This window comes from Daldinia loculata (genome assembly GCF_022478755.1).
Source record: "Daldinia loculata strain CBS 113971 unplaced genomic scaffold F4817scaffold_49, whole genome shotgun sequence".
NCBI lineage: Eukaryota > Fungi > Ascomycota > Sordariomycetes > Xylariales > Hypoxylaceae > Daldinia > Daldinia loculata.
The window spans coordinates 18377-34768 of record NW_026054903.1 but is presented as its reverse complement, the minus strand read 5'-3'; the positions used below and the strand labels follow the sequence as shown (position 1 = coordinate 34768).

Here is a 16392-nt window from a genome sequence, read left to right as displayed (position 1 = left end):
TACACCAGTTATCATAACACACTATTTGAATTGTAAATTAGAATCGGTAATCTCGTATGCTTCTTAGTATTGTTAGACAAAGCAATATCTCTAAGATGACTCTCACTCAACCTAATAATTCTCATTAAGTAATAATCCTACAATCTAGTACTTATTTATATTCCCAACCCTATCTTCTACGTCCGTCAACTCCGCGCCGCAAACCCAAAACATCACTCCCTACCAAGACCCCTCCCACTCAGGAATCTCTTTATCTCGCTCTGCAAGCTCGACTTCTTCCTTATACTCCGCACATCCACTACCTCTCCCCCATCCGTGATGACTTGCTTCGTACCACCGCTAGGCGACGGCGTGCGGTCCCGGCCGAGCATATTCCGGATCTGCCGTCCGTCGCCTACACCCCTGTCTTGCCTACGGCCTGGGACCGCGATGCTCGGGTTCCATGGTTGGAGAGGCTTGTAGATGTTGAGGAACTCCTTTGATTGTGCCGGTGGCGTCCGCCGGGCATATCGTTGAAGATGTGCTGCTACTTGCTCGGTCAGCGGCGACGGGGAGCGGCGCGGGAATGCTTCCCGTGATACGGCTTTACTGTAAGGTTGGCCCTCGTGGATTACGAGAGGCGACGGCTGCTGGGGTATATATGGTGTGTGACTATGAGGGTCTGGTGGATTAGGTAGTGAAGTGAACTCGGCTTTTGTAGACTTGGGACTAGCTGACGTTGACTGGGTGATCCGTGAGGAAGGGCGCTTTAATGGCTCATCCAGAACGAAGGAAGGGCCCTTGAGGGCAGTAATAGTCGACTCGGCTAGCTTACCAAACCCAGAACTTTGAGGTGTACGAAGGCGATTAGGGGGACGTGGAGTCGCTGCTGAATAGAGCGGATTTGGTGAGGGACTTGTTGGACAAATAGTAGGTGAATTGGATATAGGATAATTATCCGACTCCATGGGGTTAGGGGGGAAATATTGATCAAGGATGGAATAGGGTCGAGGTTCAGTCTGTTGACGGCGATCTTGACCTCGCTGGCTCGGAAGCCACCGCATCCACTTAGGAATCGGTTTTGTAGGGCTAGGCTTGAAAGTAGGTTCGTTAATGGGATCGAAAATCGAGACGTATATGGCAGAATCTTGAGGAGCGACACGGTTCCCTTCACTACCGCCTGTCTCTTCCGGAGCACCCAAAGCGCCGTCAACTGGTAGACGAAATGCATGTGAAGTGTGCGTCCGACCCTGAATGGACCATCGTGACCGATTCAGGGACGGCGGACTCTATAAATATGTCAGCCCAAATTAAACAGCATTGACATTAACGAGTTCTTACCTGAACAGATTTAGGGGTCGTAGCCGGCACCCTCTTAATCTCTCCCACAGCCCTCCTACTCATCTTCCCGCCCATTTTCACCCATCTCATCCTAGCCATACCTCCATCAGTCTTATCCACTCTATGCAAAGCATTTCGTAGGAAAGCCTGCCGATCCTCGCAATCGACCTCGCATTCCACCGCGCAATTGGCACAAGTAGGCACCTCCGTGATCTCTCGCCCTGACCCAATAGCAACATCCCTGCCTTTACTATTCGCAACTCGATCATCATCATCATCAACGAAGAGTTCCGCAATCGTCGGCCCAATAACCACCAACCTACTCCCACAAAATAGACAGCCGTAACACGCGCGATGCCAGAAACACCACCCCAGACTCACGCTCTCCTCGCCGCGGAAGACGATCTCGCCGCAGACCTAGCATATGGCGAGGTCGACGAGGCCGCGGTAACAAGACTCGCAGGTCAGGCGCGCGGAGCGGCCGAGGGTATGCGGAGAGCCGTAAGATGGGTGCCAGCAGAATGTGCATGTGAATGGTTGTGGATGTGACATTTCAGTGCTTAAGAAATAATCCTACAATACCGATAGTAAAAGGTGAAAAATATATCTGTCTTGCGTCGAGAGCAAGATCTATCAGAAAGAATTAATGATATCAAGGAGGTGATATTGATGGATAGCTATCGTGATAGCTTACCTATATCAATAATACTAGAAATACTGTTATGATTATGGAGTTATTTAGGTATGTAGGTACGAGGTGTGAAGGAAGTTCGTTATAAGAACAGCAACAAACCGGACAAGGGGGAGGGTTCCATTGCTAAATCCTCGTAACAAAGGACATGGGAAAGAGAGCTAGATAGAGATCCAATCTATTAATCACAGGGAAGGCATAGCTCATTAAACAAGCTATGACTATCCGCCATCGCGACTCAAGTGATTGATTGCCAAATATCGTAATCATCATTAACTCTAGAACCTATCGAACCTTACGACTTGTGTCGCCATTGCCAATCAACGCCATTACTCCAGGAGGGAGAGAGCCACCCGTCCATCGTGAAATTTCCGATTTTTCGTGGTCTTACAAAGCCGTCCATGAATCCCCTATGCATTGCAAATCAACAATCAACCAAGGCGGATGAAAAGAAAAGAAAATTAGCCAAGTCTCCCCATCTAGGTGCGACATTGCTAGTGTAATGTACATGCATTTCCGACTCCAGAGATGAAACCCATTACGCCATCGTGTTTCTGTCAACAATCTGAATCCAGATATCCTGAACAATGATTGCAATAGCATGAGCTTCTTTGCACTGTTAAGATGTCGTGATTCGTTCCGTAATGTCAATATGCCGGGGGGTTGATGAACGCCTAATATGAAATCAATTACTTTCGGACCTTGGGTCGAGCGAGCATGTTCAACCGGCTGAGGCTGAGGCCACCCTTCTTCTTCTTCTTTTGTGGGCTAGGGGTGTTGGCCGTTTCACCAAGCTTCTTGGTTGGTGATTCGCCCACTAGTCGAGGTGCGATGAGGGCATGTCCTTCAACTACCTTCGGATCCTTGCGCGGTTTCTTCGCGCCACGCTTGCTACCTTCATCCTCTTCTTCCTCTTCGTCCCAGGTTGCTCTATGTCTCTTCTTGTTTGACATTCCATGAGGGATACCAGATCCCACTGCCGGATCTTTGTTCTCCTTATTAGGGGACGCCTCAGGTTGGTCCGGGAAGCTACCGGGCATGCGGCTAGTGGGCATAATAGAGTTGCGAACGTGGCGGAGACTGGCCTGACCAGCAGCGGCGCCAAATCCTCGGGGAGAGACGTCGCCAAAGCTGATAGTATGATCGCTGCGGAAGGTGAAAGTACCAGGAACTGATTCGGGGGGCTGGCTCGTGGTAGACTTTTCGGCTTCCTCGTTGACATCTCGACAGTAGGCTGAGAGATCGGGATATGTAACCTCGCCCTCGGAAGTCTTGTCATTGACCGGCTTCTCGGCAACAGAACTACCAAATCGAAGGTGGGACAAGGCCTTCGAGCGTGGAATGCTCGACTTAACGGGCGAAGGAGAATCTAGGAGCATGGTGGCTCGTTTAACTACTGGGGTAAAGTTCACGCGTCGCTCCAGCTTTCGTCCAGGGGTAGTAAGCGGCACCTGAGGTACCTCCTCGTCAATACGCTCTTGGAGAGATGTCTTTGAAGGAGACGCGGCAAGCTGAGGAATGTTGGACTTTGGTTTGGACCCGCTGATCTGTTTCTTTAGGATCGACTTGACTCTATCAAATCGACCAGGCGTTTGAACATGAGTAGGCTTATTGTCCATAATAGCATTGTTCGACATAGACTTCATCAGAGTACTGAAGCCTTTCTTGCTAGAAGGTTTAGCCAGACTACCAAGGTCTGGCTTGCTTGGGGATCTAGCAAGGCTACTAAGATCCGGCTTGCTGATGGATTTCGTCAACGTGACGCTAGGAACCTTGACACTATTTGCACGGGCCAGCGATGATTTAGTTGGTGTCATGAGATTGGCAAGCGCATGCGAGCGAGGAATACCGCTACGAATCGAATCATTGCCGCTACTCTTGGGTCGAGGAATGAAGCTACCATCCCGTGAAACGGGACGGAGGGTGGATACGTCGTCCTCAACTCGCTGTTTTGTACGTTTGACAGGCGACTCGAGCTGCTCCTGTTCCTTCTCGGGAGCACTTGGCACTGGGCGGGTAGATGATTTCTTCGATCGCGCCGAATCGGCTTCATCGAGGTTTGCTTTCGATTGGCTACGTTTGAGGTTGCCCTTCACGGGGGTAAAGCGGCCAGGGACGGCGCGGAATGCCGAGGGGTGGTTTTCGATAGAATCCATCTTTTTAAATTCGGCCATATGAACAGCGCTGAAGCGACCGGCTTTTCCTTTGGCCGAGCGAATCTTACGACCTTCGTCGGCAGCCTCTTCCTTCTTCTCTTGTTCACGCTTAGCAGAGAGTTCAACCTTGATCTTTGCAGCCTCCTCACGGATACCTTCCATCATCTTCTTAGCTGCGGGGGTTAGTCCCTCATCGCCACCACGGTTGGGTCTGGTATAGCGGAAGGTAAATTCCGAGGATGGCATGGGCGTTTTGGATGGGGTAGATTGGATCACTCCGGAACCTTGGTTAGGTTTCTTGGTGTAGTCAATATCCACAAACCCAAGCTGGAGGCCCGACGAAGGTGCCGCAGTAGTGGGGTGAACCTTGCTGGGATGCCTCTCTGACATCGGCAGCTTGACAGGTGTGGCTACGGCGGGGGTAGCAGGTTGATGCATCGGGGAAGATGCGATGGTATCGAGGCTGTGAGCAGCTAGCCTTGTGGATGTAGGGGTGCGCTCATCATGCTCGGAAAGAGCACCTAATTGAGGCGCCGGCGAAGCGGTAGTCCTCTATTAGATCCAGTATTAGCCTCGCTATGCAAGCAGAATCTTTGGCGCGATGTAAAGTGATGCAGCGCGAAGTCGAGGCGGTGAGGAGCGCATAGGCTAACGTGTTTACTTACCTTAGAAGCGCTCGCGATGCGAGCTGAACGACGCGCCATGATCGATAGATATATAGCGACTTCAGTACGGGTTGAATGATGCGCAAGTATTGAATTTTACGAGCTGGATTTGTTCAAGCAAGCTGGGGGCATGGAGCCAATATGCGATGGTGTTAATTAAGGGAGTTAAGGAAGTTGTGGGGAGAGAAGGGGAACTGACATCAGAATTTGTTTACTTGGGGGAAAGTCAACAATTTGTTTTCAGTTCATGTGCACTGACCAACCAGAAGTCGAGAGCTATGCACTTAAGGGATATAGTTTGGCCCTATTGTGGTCCGTGCATTTCTGAAAACCACTGCTTATATGCAAATATAGTACGTACCGAGATACCTAAGCGAGATAGTAGCTTCTAACCGAACTCTATGACATAACTCCTATGCCCTTAGAATGACGATCAATACGTGTGTGGCATGTTTGTCGGCTCACGATAACTAATGGAACTTCAATTCTTCTACCTCGGGTTCACGAAATTAATCTAACCCATATCTCAACACAGTTGTACATAAGTTTAGGGCGTATACATACATGTATGTTGTTCCGGAATACCTATTTGAGTACCTACCTAACATAATGATTGGATGACAATACCTTAGATATCGAAACACCATGTGTTGTGCTTCTGTCTGGCTACTGCAATCCGCTGGTGGTCAACGCTGGTGGTCAACGCTGGTGGTCAACTCAAGAGATCGCCCAATAATAGACAATCGATTCAGGGATTTGTCTGAACCAGGTATGAACACCAATCAATTCAACTTTTAACAATTGTTGCCTTGTCTCCTAGGTGATATATGCATCATGCATGCGACGGGGAAATTCTATACCTTACTCATACCTCAGTAGAGTTGTAGTTAGAATTGTCTTGCGCCCTTTGCAACGTCATATGTACGCCCCGCCTATCATATCCTTAGAAATTCTTCTGGATCCAATATCGCGACTTATAGTATTTGTAATCTACATATGTCTGTCACCTTAATATATAAAGCTTCAATGCCAGATGTAATGATAACTTCTTAAACTAAACACCATTCTACTCTAGTTATACATTCTTCATTGGGTATCTGTCGGTTTTCCGTAGAACGAAATTATAATAGCTATTCGTTGGTGCTATCAAATCAAACTCACCACGACCAATCATGGCAGATATCAAGCCTTATACTATTGCAATCGATGAAGAGCGTTTAGATGACTTAAAAACGCGACTGTCTCTCGCCAAGTTTCCAGACGAACTTGCTGAGGCGGGGTGGGATAGTAAGTGCCTATATTTTCGAGTCGTTGATCAGTTGATTCTATATCCCCCTTTTGGCTTTTATGATAGTTGATGGAACCCCTGGGAACATGCTGTAAACAAATTTGGCTGACTCTGGTTAATATAGTGGGATCTCCTCTTGCTGATGTCAAGAAATTTGTGAAATATTGGCAAGAGTCATACGACTGGAGAAAGGCAGAAGCGGAGCTTAACAGCGTGCCACATTTTGTTACAGACATCCAGTGCGATGGGTTCGAGCCTCTAGCAATCCACTTCATTCATGTTCGTAGCAAGGTAAAAGGTGCAATTCCCTTGCTGTTCATGCACGGTTGGCCAGGCCACTTCCAAGAGGTCTTAAAGGTATTAAAACCTCTGACTGAAGACGGAGACGGTGTTAACTACCCCGCGTTCGACATCGTCGCGCCGTCGTTGCCGAATTTTGGGTTCTCCGAGGGTCCGAAGAAGCGGGGTTTCGCTTCGGAGCAATATGCCGAAACCATGAACAAGCTCATGCTAAAGTTGGGATATAAAGAATATGTCACGCAGGGAGGTGAGATATATCCGTTTTCACACACAATCGTATAAATAGTGTCGCATGTATGTTTCTGCTAACATGGCTCATAGGCGACTGGGGGTGTCACATCAGTAGGGCTCTCGCACATCTATACCCGCAATACTGTAAAGCGACGCATCTGAATTTCAACTCTGCAAATCCCCCGAGCTACTTCACGAACCCGATTCTTGCTCTCCAGCATGCAATCTTACCCTATAGCTCACGAGAACAGCGCGGCGTAGGTCGTTCCAAATGGTTCGATGAACAAGGCCGGGGGTATAACTTGGAGCAATGCACCAAACCGCAAACACTCGGCTACGCGTTAGCAGATAGCCCAGTAGCATTGCTAGCCTGGATCTATGAGAAGCTTCACGATTGGACGGATTCGTACCCCTGGACAGAGGAGGAAGTCTGTACTTGGATCAGCATCTACTGGTTCAGCACGGCGGGTCCCGCCGCCAGCGTCAGGATCTACTACGAGACGACGCAGAATATTGACGGTAGGAAGGACAAGTTGGACCATCAGCGCCTGAGGGCGTGGTCTCCAGGTGTAAAACTTGGTTTCAGCCATTTCCCCATGGACATACAAGTACAACCAAGCACGTGGGTGCGTACGCTGGGTAATGTGGTTTTCGAAAAGGAGCATGAAAGTGGCGGCCACTTCGCCACCTGGGAGCGACCGGATGATATTATCACTGATGTAAGAGAGATGTTTGGGAAAGGGGGTGGCGCCTTCGGTGTCGTAAAGGATGCCACGGGATACGCTTCGTAATTCCCTAGCTTGGACGGAGGCGTTAGGCACTATTTTTCGTGACCAAAGTCAATATATAACCTCGCAAAGTCGGGCGTTATTCTATAGGACCTGAGGTAATATAACGATGATAGGGAGCTTTAGCACAGCGAAATATATGGTCAATTTCAGATTAGTACCCTAGGCACCTCCATGCCACGGCGAGTTGAAGGATGATGACACGGAAATTAAACTGTTTAACCCTTTAATTGTGCTAAAATGCGCCCCCTTTCCAACTTGGAACAGCATGTAAAGTCTTTCTAAAGCAAAGATATTAGCTAGCTAGATTTGCTGCTCATAGGTATAAGGACTTGTCGTAAGGCTATAGCCTATTACATCGATAAATGACAATGGCCAAGAGCAAATTATTAAAGACTACATGTAATATATTATCAGTTAGGAGAACTGATACATTATGCGTACTTCGTTGCTTCAGTCGTCCTATGCACTATAGCTACATACCAAGCTGTTTGAATGTAGAGAGTGAACGCCGTTAAGTAAATAGTCCTTCCGTGCCCTTCGAATGTTTATAACTTCGTCGTCGACTAAGAGGATAAGGAGCTATGAATCCGATTTTTTTTTTACTTCGGCATGGGATTTAAATAACGGCCATGGCTAAGATAAATACTGGATATAAGTTCCAATGTTACTGTGCAGTGGCTATCATACCTAAGAAGCATACTGCTTTCCTAACCACCCAAAGCTAAGTACATAGCTTATTAGAAACACCACTAGACATTAAAGGTAAAAGCACCGTTACGGAATAGAGCTATCCCAAGTTGTCATCCCACTTCCTTATTCTCGGGCGTACCTTAATCAGCCGCGTCTGGTCTTATAAGTAATGTACTATGCACGAAATACCATGACAGCTTATACATACATGATGACGATGCTACTATAGTCGTTCAGCATGCCCCCACGAGAGTAAGGGTCTCTTCCAATTAGATATTCGCAAGTGGGAAGGCTAGCTCACCCACACTGACCCAGCTGTCTAGGCGTGGGGGTTCGCTCAGCAGTTGATGATCTGATAACGTTAATTCGATAAAAATCAAAGCTAATTCCAACTTTCCCAAGGCTTGCACGTTTCCTGATCAGTTTACTCGGTCTGGACTAGAGTACCGTGCAGTATTAGTACTAGGTATCTAGGGAACTACACGTTGTGATAAGTGCGCGAATTACTGCGACGCCAATTTGTATCAATTTCCAAGATCTCCGAAATGACGAGGCGCCGTTCTCCGGTCGAAGTTCACGCAGAGTGAGGCTGTCCCAGGATATATAATACCGAGTATTAAGCGGTACGCACCGCTATCTTTGAGCGACGTCAGTTGAGGCAAGACATCAACAGTAATCCGCAATGTAAAATGTCTCAGCTTGCAAAACTTCATAGGGCTGGACAAGACAGCGAAGTCGGCGTACGGCGACTAATAGCAGCCATGGGCGTGTGATGCTGAGAATTTGCGGCTTGGCAAACCGAAGCGGTGATCTGGAAGAACGCTAGAAGCTTTCTAGAAGGTGTCAGCCGACGCCTCGAAATTATGATGGCTGGCTGACCCGTTACTATGGGTGTCCAATAGAAAAATATTTAGGGTTACACATGATGGCAACAAAGACATTGAGATCCTAAAGACATGCATGTAACTGCATAGCAAATGCATAAGGTCTTTTATAGTATTATACTGGAATAAAAGAGCGGAGTCCAGTACTACGAAATATAATATATTCCAAAGAGAAGCATTTACGAACTAATTGACATAAACGAAGTCTGAAATTTCATGAGATATAAGACGAATAATATTAAGTATTATAAAGCTATTAATTAAATATGCTATTGTAAAGTTGTTGAAACCGTATTAGTCCAGCTGAGGTTATATACGTATGGTAAGCTTTGAGCTGTGAGCTGCAATGCTGTTGGTCGTGCATTACACCCCTGATCCCGTCGTCTGAGAAAAATTCCTAATACGGAACCGGCCGCCTTATATGTGGCTCTGATTGGTCGGAAGCTCGCCTGGACTTACCTAGCCCAACCGTCTTTCATCTAGTTTTTTACTACGAAGTACATACGCGGATTACATGCCCTCCTCGGAGATGCAACAGGCGATTCATCGATCTTCATTCCCCCACATTTTCAATCGTTGTCTGTTTGACGGAGAACAAGTTAATGATCGGCTTTATGGTCGGCAGCATTTTACAGGGTTGGAAATCCAAAAGTATCTGCCGGCCTACTCTATACATGCAGTACTACACTGCTAGACTTGCTCAGTACATATGTATGGCACTACCTAAATATGGCAATATACTAGCACAGCAAGCATATATCCCCCATGTCCCGTCTTGATGATATACTACACAGTCGACGTAATGCCATGTGCTTCTTCGTAGGAAAGTCGTAACATTATGCAGAACGGTGGTAAGATGAAGCCGATAGTCCCATAGTCATGCTCGTAGTCATGCATGCAGAAGCAGGAACAAGAATCACTTGTTTCAAGTTTTGCCACCAAGAATACCTGCGTACAAAGGGTAAAGGGCTCAAAAAATAAGACTGTATGTTTAAGTATACCTACTACGGAAGTATTAAGAGTTCAGCCTCTTTGCTATCTGATGTCAGATGGCTTAGGGAGCTGTCTACTGAAAGAAGTGATCAATCAACTCGGTCTCATGTGACTAGGAAAATTCTAATCCGAGCGGAGCCACAAGAGAGAAGCTTTTCAAGTTTTTAAAAATTTAAGAAGATTCGTAGGGCTGATTCATCGCCGCTCTCGGCCTCCTCTACCGGGGTCACCGACACCTATACTTATGATTTCTTTCATCTACTTTTCCGGAACCCCCATCTGTTAGAACTTAGGGTTGGTATAGGCTTCTCTAACTTCCAAGACGCTAAAGAGTTAGCGACTGACAAGTTCTACTAAGATCGCTTTATGTCATCTACCTAATGTCATCCATGGCCCAATTAATCCTCTCGCAACATATGTGCCCCTCTCGCACTCCTTCCCCGGATTTATAGATGTCTTACGCAACCATTAAGGAACACGTAGTTACCAAGTTTTATGTATCACATCCTGCGAGACTTCTCGAGAGACATTCGGTGACCGTTTTCGGCTATGAGGAGATTTCAAGCGTTATGTATATGGGCGGGCTTAGCTCGACACGTAGGTAGCTTGGCTTAAGTACAACAGTTAGTTATAGATAGCTTTCAAGCATAATTATTAGATAGCTGATTAAATAAGCCGACTTGTTAGATAGTACACCGCGTTAGACGTAAGAACCAGTCTAACCAGCTCATAGTTCCGGTATCCACTACTATAATATACTCACTTAGACATGACGTCTAGGTAATTAATCGTCGCTAGTACCCGAGGATCGCAAGGAGAAGCGGTTAAGCCTTCTATTATCATAGACTTAAAGAAGTTAATAAGTGTTATTGTGTATTCGCCTATCACTCTGAGGTCTAATGTACTACGCTTTACTATAACTATCATATAAGAGACTTCTATATAATCTAGCTAACTATGCTAAAAGCATTTGGGAGAATTTAGATGGCGTGGGAGAAAGTCGGGTCCATATTGACTTGCGGCCCGGGTCGACAAGTCGGAAGTTGTCCGGTTGGGTTTATACTTACATGGTGGCTCGAGGAAGTACCTTTTAGAGACTTCTGTTAGTGTAGAGATTATCTCCCCGTTTCAAAAACTGTACTACCGGTATTCATCTGAGGAGACTTGACCGAAAGTACCAGGGATTGGTCTGTTACTGAGTACCAAGTACCCTGTACTTAAACCGACAGGCATTCATCCCACCTGCTAAGCTCAAGCTCACCTAGCTCCTAATGTCTCTACACGTACATCCTTACATGTAGCTTCGTACCTCCGCAGAGGCACCGCCTACAAACGTTGTAACTGGGGCAGGTTCCGGCCTTACTCTTCGAAGATGAAAAGCTAGCAATATCCGCTACAACTCCTCCTCGTTGTCTACCTAAACCTTACAGTACTTTACTTCGATCATCTTTTTATTATCTTTTTCCAATAAACTTGCAAAACTGAAAGAAATCTCGTTTAACTTACTGTATTCCTTATTGTTATATATTACCTGTCTTGCCGCTGTTTAATCGACGCGGTCCACCGGAAGACCACTGCTGAACGACCCATCTAAAGTTGCATCCGTTTTTTCTCTTTAGACCCTCAATACAGTGGATTCGCCTAGCTGCACACTATTGTCAACTCTTGTGTTCTGTCCAGTGTCCAGTGTCCCGCAGCATTTACTGCATGATACCTTGCGGACCTTGGGTGGCATTGGTGTTATACTAGCCAGGACTACCTTGTATACACGGCGCCGCACAAGCTCCCCCTTCTATAATTCGCTTAGGGTGAAATACTCCTAGGGCGACTCAAACATCCCAATCTGACGCTCGTCTTCACTAATCTGTCAGGTCCTGTTGTGATTTTCGACAAGGGCATTTAGGGCATTTGCGTGGGTAGTACATCAAGTTCAAAAGTAGTGGAATGAGACGCACGGCGACTGAATAGGGAGCAGGCCGAACTAAAAAGTCAGCTACAATTGGACCTAGTAACGTTAGTAGGTCCTCTACATATCGATCATCAGACGACTAGCCACTTGCTAGTAAGACTAGAGTCCGCACCGCCAATTGGCATACAGAAGGGGAAAAGGAGCAAGACAAAAAAAAAGTCTTCCCACACCTTCCAAGAGATTTGGTGCCTCTTTTGCCCTCTTTTGCGGCTTGCCCTCTTTTGCCATCTAGCTTAGTCCCCTCTAAAATCGGCAAGCCACCGAAGCCAGCCAACCCGAGTTGCCCTACCGATTTCAATTACATAAAACCAAAGCAATATTTTCTCCTTACCTTTACTTCACCACAACTTGTCACCCCTCTATACTACTCGTTGTCTCTTGTGTATCTCCATTGTTACTCTACTTGACTGCTTCCCCTGGCGCCGTCTGGATCATTCTTATTTCTCGATCTTGACAAAGAATCCTGTCCCCATCTGTCGGATCCCGTTTCCCCAGATTATGTACTGATTAGCGCTGCATGCGCGCGCCTCACTGCCGAACGAACGACTTTTACTTTTTTTATCCCAAGTTCGGCGATATCTAAGGGCCACACATACTAAACAATATTCCCCTACTTACGCCACAGACACTTATACCGGGCAAGCCTAGTAAGGAAGACAGGCAACTACCGCCCATATTAAATTTTTGTTTGTTTGCCTATTACAACGTCTTTTGAGAGGCGTTTGCCGCCGAGCGGCAATCGTCTCGTCTCCTGTATTCGATATTGTCATGTCAGACAAAATGTCTATCGACAAGAAAGAACATTCGAAAGACGAATCGGATGAGTCTATTGGCTCAAGTCCTGAGAATGAGCCGGGTCCATCGATTCCACCAGAAAACCAACCGGCAAAGCGCAAAGGAGGTCGCAAACCCGTAAGTATATTGTTGTCTTATACAATCGTAACTCACTTTGCTTGGCTTTGGTCGCTCGCGCCATACTCGAGGCATAGTGGGGTGTTCAAACCATATTCGTGGGCTGACAGCAAGCAAAGATCTATGCCACTTCGGAAGAGCGCAAACAGAGAAATCGTCAGGCGCAAGCCGCGTTTAGAGAGCGCCGGACAGAATATATCAAACAGCTCGAAGAAACTATTAAGGCTCATGAGTCGAACCTAGCTAGTCTACAAGCTGCCCACCGTAGTGCTGCAGATGAATGTTTGATGCTCCGATATAAGAATTCCCTTCTCGAACGTATCTTGTTGGAAAAAGGTGAATTCTCTTCTGGTTTCCTATCTCGCGAATAGCATCAACTTACGTTATTTAGGTATTGATGTCCAAGCTGAGCTTCATGCCAAGACTGGTAGTCCAAACCTTGGTCCAACTCATATGCCCCAGAATATGGTGCAACCACCACCTATGCCGCGGGCAATCCTCAACAGACACCACCACGTGCGCAGATCTGCTTCTAGCATCGCCCCGAAACTCGAGCCTGGCATGCCTTCTCTACCCCATCCCGCGGGGGTGCAGCAGTCTATGGCATCGCCTAAGACCCGGCCAACGCCCCCTTCCCACGCGGCTTCTCCTACTAACCCTACACCACCTTTTGGTAGTCAAACAGCAGCTTCACCCGTGTCTTCAGATCCCACGAGTATGCGAACGACGATTCCCCCGCCGATGAAACCGCAATTGGCACCGATGCCCGGAATGACAGTCGCGGCGCGCCAGCAGATGTTGCAGCAGCATGCTGCTGGCACCCGGCCGACGGCATTCTACCCGACGCCATCATTCCAAAATCATTTTCAACAGCTCGGCAAGCTAGCCCATTTCTTTTGTATTTAATAGAACTCTGTCGTCCTATGCCTAATCCGTGAGTACAGAACAAGAGTACGACGCCCCGACCGATATGATGGACGAGCCCGAACCGGATACGCCAGGGCCGGGCCCTTATCCTTCGACGTTCCAAGTCCCTCAACAGCATGGCATGTCTGTGCAGCCAACGACGACAGGACCGCAAGGACAACCCCCGATAGCACCCGGGGGACAGGGCAATCAAGCGCAAAGCCAAACACAAGGCCAAGGCTATCCGAGCATGACCCAGCTATTGGACCCAGCATTGGATTGGGATCCGTTTGGCCTGAGTGCGTCTATGGCCTTCCCAACGCAGTTCTCCTTCGACACGAGTAATATGAGGTAGCATCTGGAAGTGGAGTAATATGGTTGGGGCTTTGCGCACAATGTCGAAGAGGGTGGAAGTTGCACGAGGGCTAGACGAAGCAATACCAACGAGACGCTGCCCCCTATTAATCGAAGCGATGGATGAATGAACGCAGGCCGAGACCACGAAACCATGCTTAGCAACTGTTAAGTGCCGATTGGTATGTAACTTCCCGCCGAGGCGACAATAAGTGTTGATTTCGGTATAGAGGATCGACATTTATACTCATTCTTGGAAGTTATTCGAAGCATTCTATAAGACAACCGACATGATACCCACGGGAGCCATCCATTTCCGGTTTCCAAAAACCCGAGGCATCGATTTATTACTGCAATTGCAAGATTTGGGGATGAAAGAAAAGTTTTGTTTTGGTACGATGGTTCATACGATTTACGCATCAAAAAGTTTACAGGATCCCGATATCCATAATGGCAGGCGTTTATAGGAGTTCAAAAGTCATGATATTCTGGTCTACGAAACCAAAACAGCACTTCAGCCTAGCGAGACGCGATTCGATTACCTTTAGAGAGGCGATGCGATTCTTCCTCCATTCTGGAATATATTCTGCTTTCAAGCACACCACACAATATTCAAGTCATCCGTGTATATACTGTTGATTTGGGAAGATACACTATCCAGTGTTGCGCATTTCGGTTGGTGAGCCATGGTCACGAGACTCTTTACGTATCGGTGTCATAAAAAGCTCCTATCGATGCTGTACATACCCAGAGGCGGATGGGAACGCAAAATCGAGCAAAGGAGTCGAGTTATTGACCATTAAAATCGGGATAGCCTTTGAGGATCTGTCGTGTAGGCACGCACCTACATGCGTCCTGCACAAATAGACAGTGGACATCTACACTCCTCAAACGTTATTATCAAATTGACATTTCCCCGGAGTCTTGGGCGTGACGTTGACGTTGGATTGACGAAACGACATGGACCGAGCATGCGTTATATGTGAGCTCTTCCAAGTTTCACAGCAGATCCTAGTATATTAGTTCTAGGTATTCCCCCCTCCTCAATTTCTCGGCCTGGTAGAGACTGCGGATTAGATAGATTGGAAGATCGATGATCTATTTTTCGGTGGTAAGTCCGTCCATAAGGTATGTAACGTATAATTTGAACGTCTTGCCAAACGCGCAGCTGGCTAATGCCGGACAGACCCCGTAAGGGTATCCGTGATCCGTGATCGGAGGTTAAAGATATAGACAGAGACGGTAGGCCTTTCTCTCCCACTAAAATGCAAAAATGTATCGTTCCGTTTCGGACGGTGGTTTCCTTTCTTTCACGGAGGTACTTGGGTAGTAAGTACTCTTAACGATGTGGACCCCAAACTTGATGTACATAGGTATATACACATATGTAGCAGCACGCAGATACACTCGGAGGGGAAGGAGGGGTTGCTGTATGTATGTGATCTCCACTTGAACTCTTGGGACTGCCAAGGCAGGAAGTTGGACCCGTATGCACTACTTGTAGGGTGATTACCCAGGTAGGACGATTAGAGGGGTCAGAGCGGTCGATTCCGCTACGCTCAATGCCAGGCTTATGTATTTCTTAGACCAAACTCAACGCTGTGCCGCTCGTGCCGACCGGTTGTCGGTCAAATAACTTCGGCGTACCAGATCAGATTAGATCGTACCATTGGCCAAGCAAAATATCCGATACCATATCCAGGCTTCCCTCATCTTCCTCCCATGGCCTAGAGCGGTCTCGTGGGTCTGTTCTAGCTGTCGTGGAGGTTCGTCGTAGGCTCATTCCTTTTTAGTTCAGTCCGGCTAGGGCAACTATCACGAGGCCTGAGTGGGTTGATAAGTTTTGATCGTCCTGCTTCGTTGTAATGATATCGGATCCTGAGAAATATCTGTCTGGTGGGTTCACAAAGTTCTACCAGGACAATCAAGTCCTCGGTCGGGGATGCTGGTTCGGTCAAAGGCGACCGGGTGGCTGGTGGGTTCGGTCGGTTGGTCTTGGGTGCGTACGAATCGAAGGAATCGGTTTGCAGGTGGAGTGGGCATCACGGCGTATCCCTCCATCCAACCGCCCAGAAATTTCGAACCCGGTCGTGTCCGTATTGATTGCTAGACCTGTCAGCACTGGACCCTACTAAGGTGTCTCGGCAAAAGCAAGTCGAGATCCTTGGCCAGGCCTCTGCATGAAAGGACACATCGGACAAGTGGTTCCAGACACTGCCCTGCAAGTGGCGCGTGTCGCGTG

General features: G+C 47.5%; 4 protein-coding genes across 4 annotated transcripts; 2 read left to right on the top strand and 2 right to left on the bottom strand.

Moving 5' to 3' along the window:
- Nucleotides 1–19: 19 nt before the first annotated feature.
- On the bottom strand, nucleotides 20–2550 carry F4817DRAFT_367421 (uncharacterized protein; the record flags this gene model as incomplete). The annotated part of the gene is made up of 3 exons (XM_049307120.1): nucleotides 20–1268; nucleotides 1321–1707; nucleotides 2533–2550. 3 exons carry the CDS (start codon nucleotides 2548–2550, stop codon nucleotides 213–215), a joined length of 1461 nt encoding a protein of 486 aa, XP_049156244.1. The 3' UTR covers nucleotides 20–212.
- F4817DRAFT_208695 (uncharacterized protein) lies at nucleotides 2114–5069 on the bottom strand. The gene is made up of 2 exons (XM_049298663.1): nucleotides 4833–5069; nucleotides 2114–4719 (listed from the first exon to the last, which is right to left on the bottom strand). Exons 1-2 carry the CDS (start codon nucleotides 4869–4871, stop codon nucleotides 2701–2703), a joined length of 2058 nt encoding a protein of 685 aa, XP_049156243.1. The 5' UTR covers nucleotides 4872–5069; the 3' UTR covers nucleotides 2114–2700.
- A 738-nt stretch (nucleotides 5070–5807) lies between these two features.
- On the top strand, nucleotides 5808–7708 carry F4817DRAFT_346401 (alpha/beta-hydrolase). The gene is made up of 3 exons (XM_049304391.1): nucleotides 5808–6119; nucleotides 6245–6667; nucleotides 6742–7708. Exons 1-3 carry the CDS (start codon nucleotides 6005–6007, stop codon nucleotides 7440–7442), a joined length of 1239 nt encoding a protein of 412 aa, XP_049156242.1. The 5' UTR covers nucleotides 5808–6004; the 3' UTR covers nucleotides 7443–7708.
- A 5050-nt stretch (nucleotides 7709–12758) lies between these two features.
- Nucleotides 12759–14501, top strand: F4817DRAFT_367415 (uncharacterized protein; the record flags this gene model as incomplete). The annotated part of the gene is made up of 4 exons (XM_049307119.1): nucleotides 12759–12890; nucleotides 13010–13226; nucleotides 13282–13605; nucleotides 13835–14501. The coding sequence occupies 4 exons, from the start codon at nucleotides 12759–12761 to the stop codon at nucleotides 14149–14151; spliced, it is 990 nt and encodes a 329-aa protein (XP_049156241.1). The 3' UTR covers nucleotides 14152–14501.
- Nucleotides 14502–16392: the final 1891 nt, after the last annotated feature.

What these genes read in the sequence shown, in the direction of transcription:
- F4817DRAFT_208695 (XM_049298663.1), bottom strand. Translation starts at nt 4,871, where the DNA reads ATGGCGCGTCGTTCAGCTCGCATCGCGAGCGCTTCTAAG. An exon ending in GCATCGCGAGCGCTTCTAAG is followed by an intron (nt 4,720 to 4,832) that starts GTAAGTAAACAC and finishes TGGATCTAATAG; the next exon opens with AGGACTACCGCTTCGCCGGC.
- F4817DRAFT_346401 (XM_049304391.1), top strand. Translation starts at nt 6,005, where the DNA reads ATGGCAGATATCAAGCCTTATACTATTGCAATCGATGAAGAGCGTTTA. An exon ending in TGCTGAGGCGGGGTGGGATA is followed by an intron (nt 6,120 to 6,244) that starts GTAAGTGCCTAT and finishes TGGTTAATATAG; the next exon opens with TGGGATCTCCTCTTGCTGAT. An exon ending in AGAATATGTCACGCAGGGAG is followed by an intron (nt 6,668 to 6,741) that starts GTGAGATATATC and finishes CATGGCTCATAG; the next exon opens with GCGACTGGGGGTGTCACATC.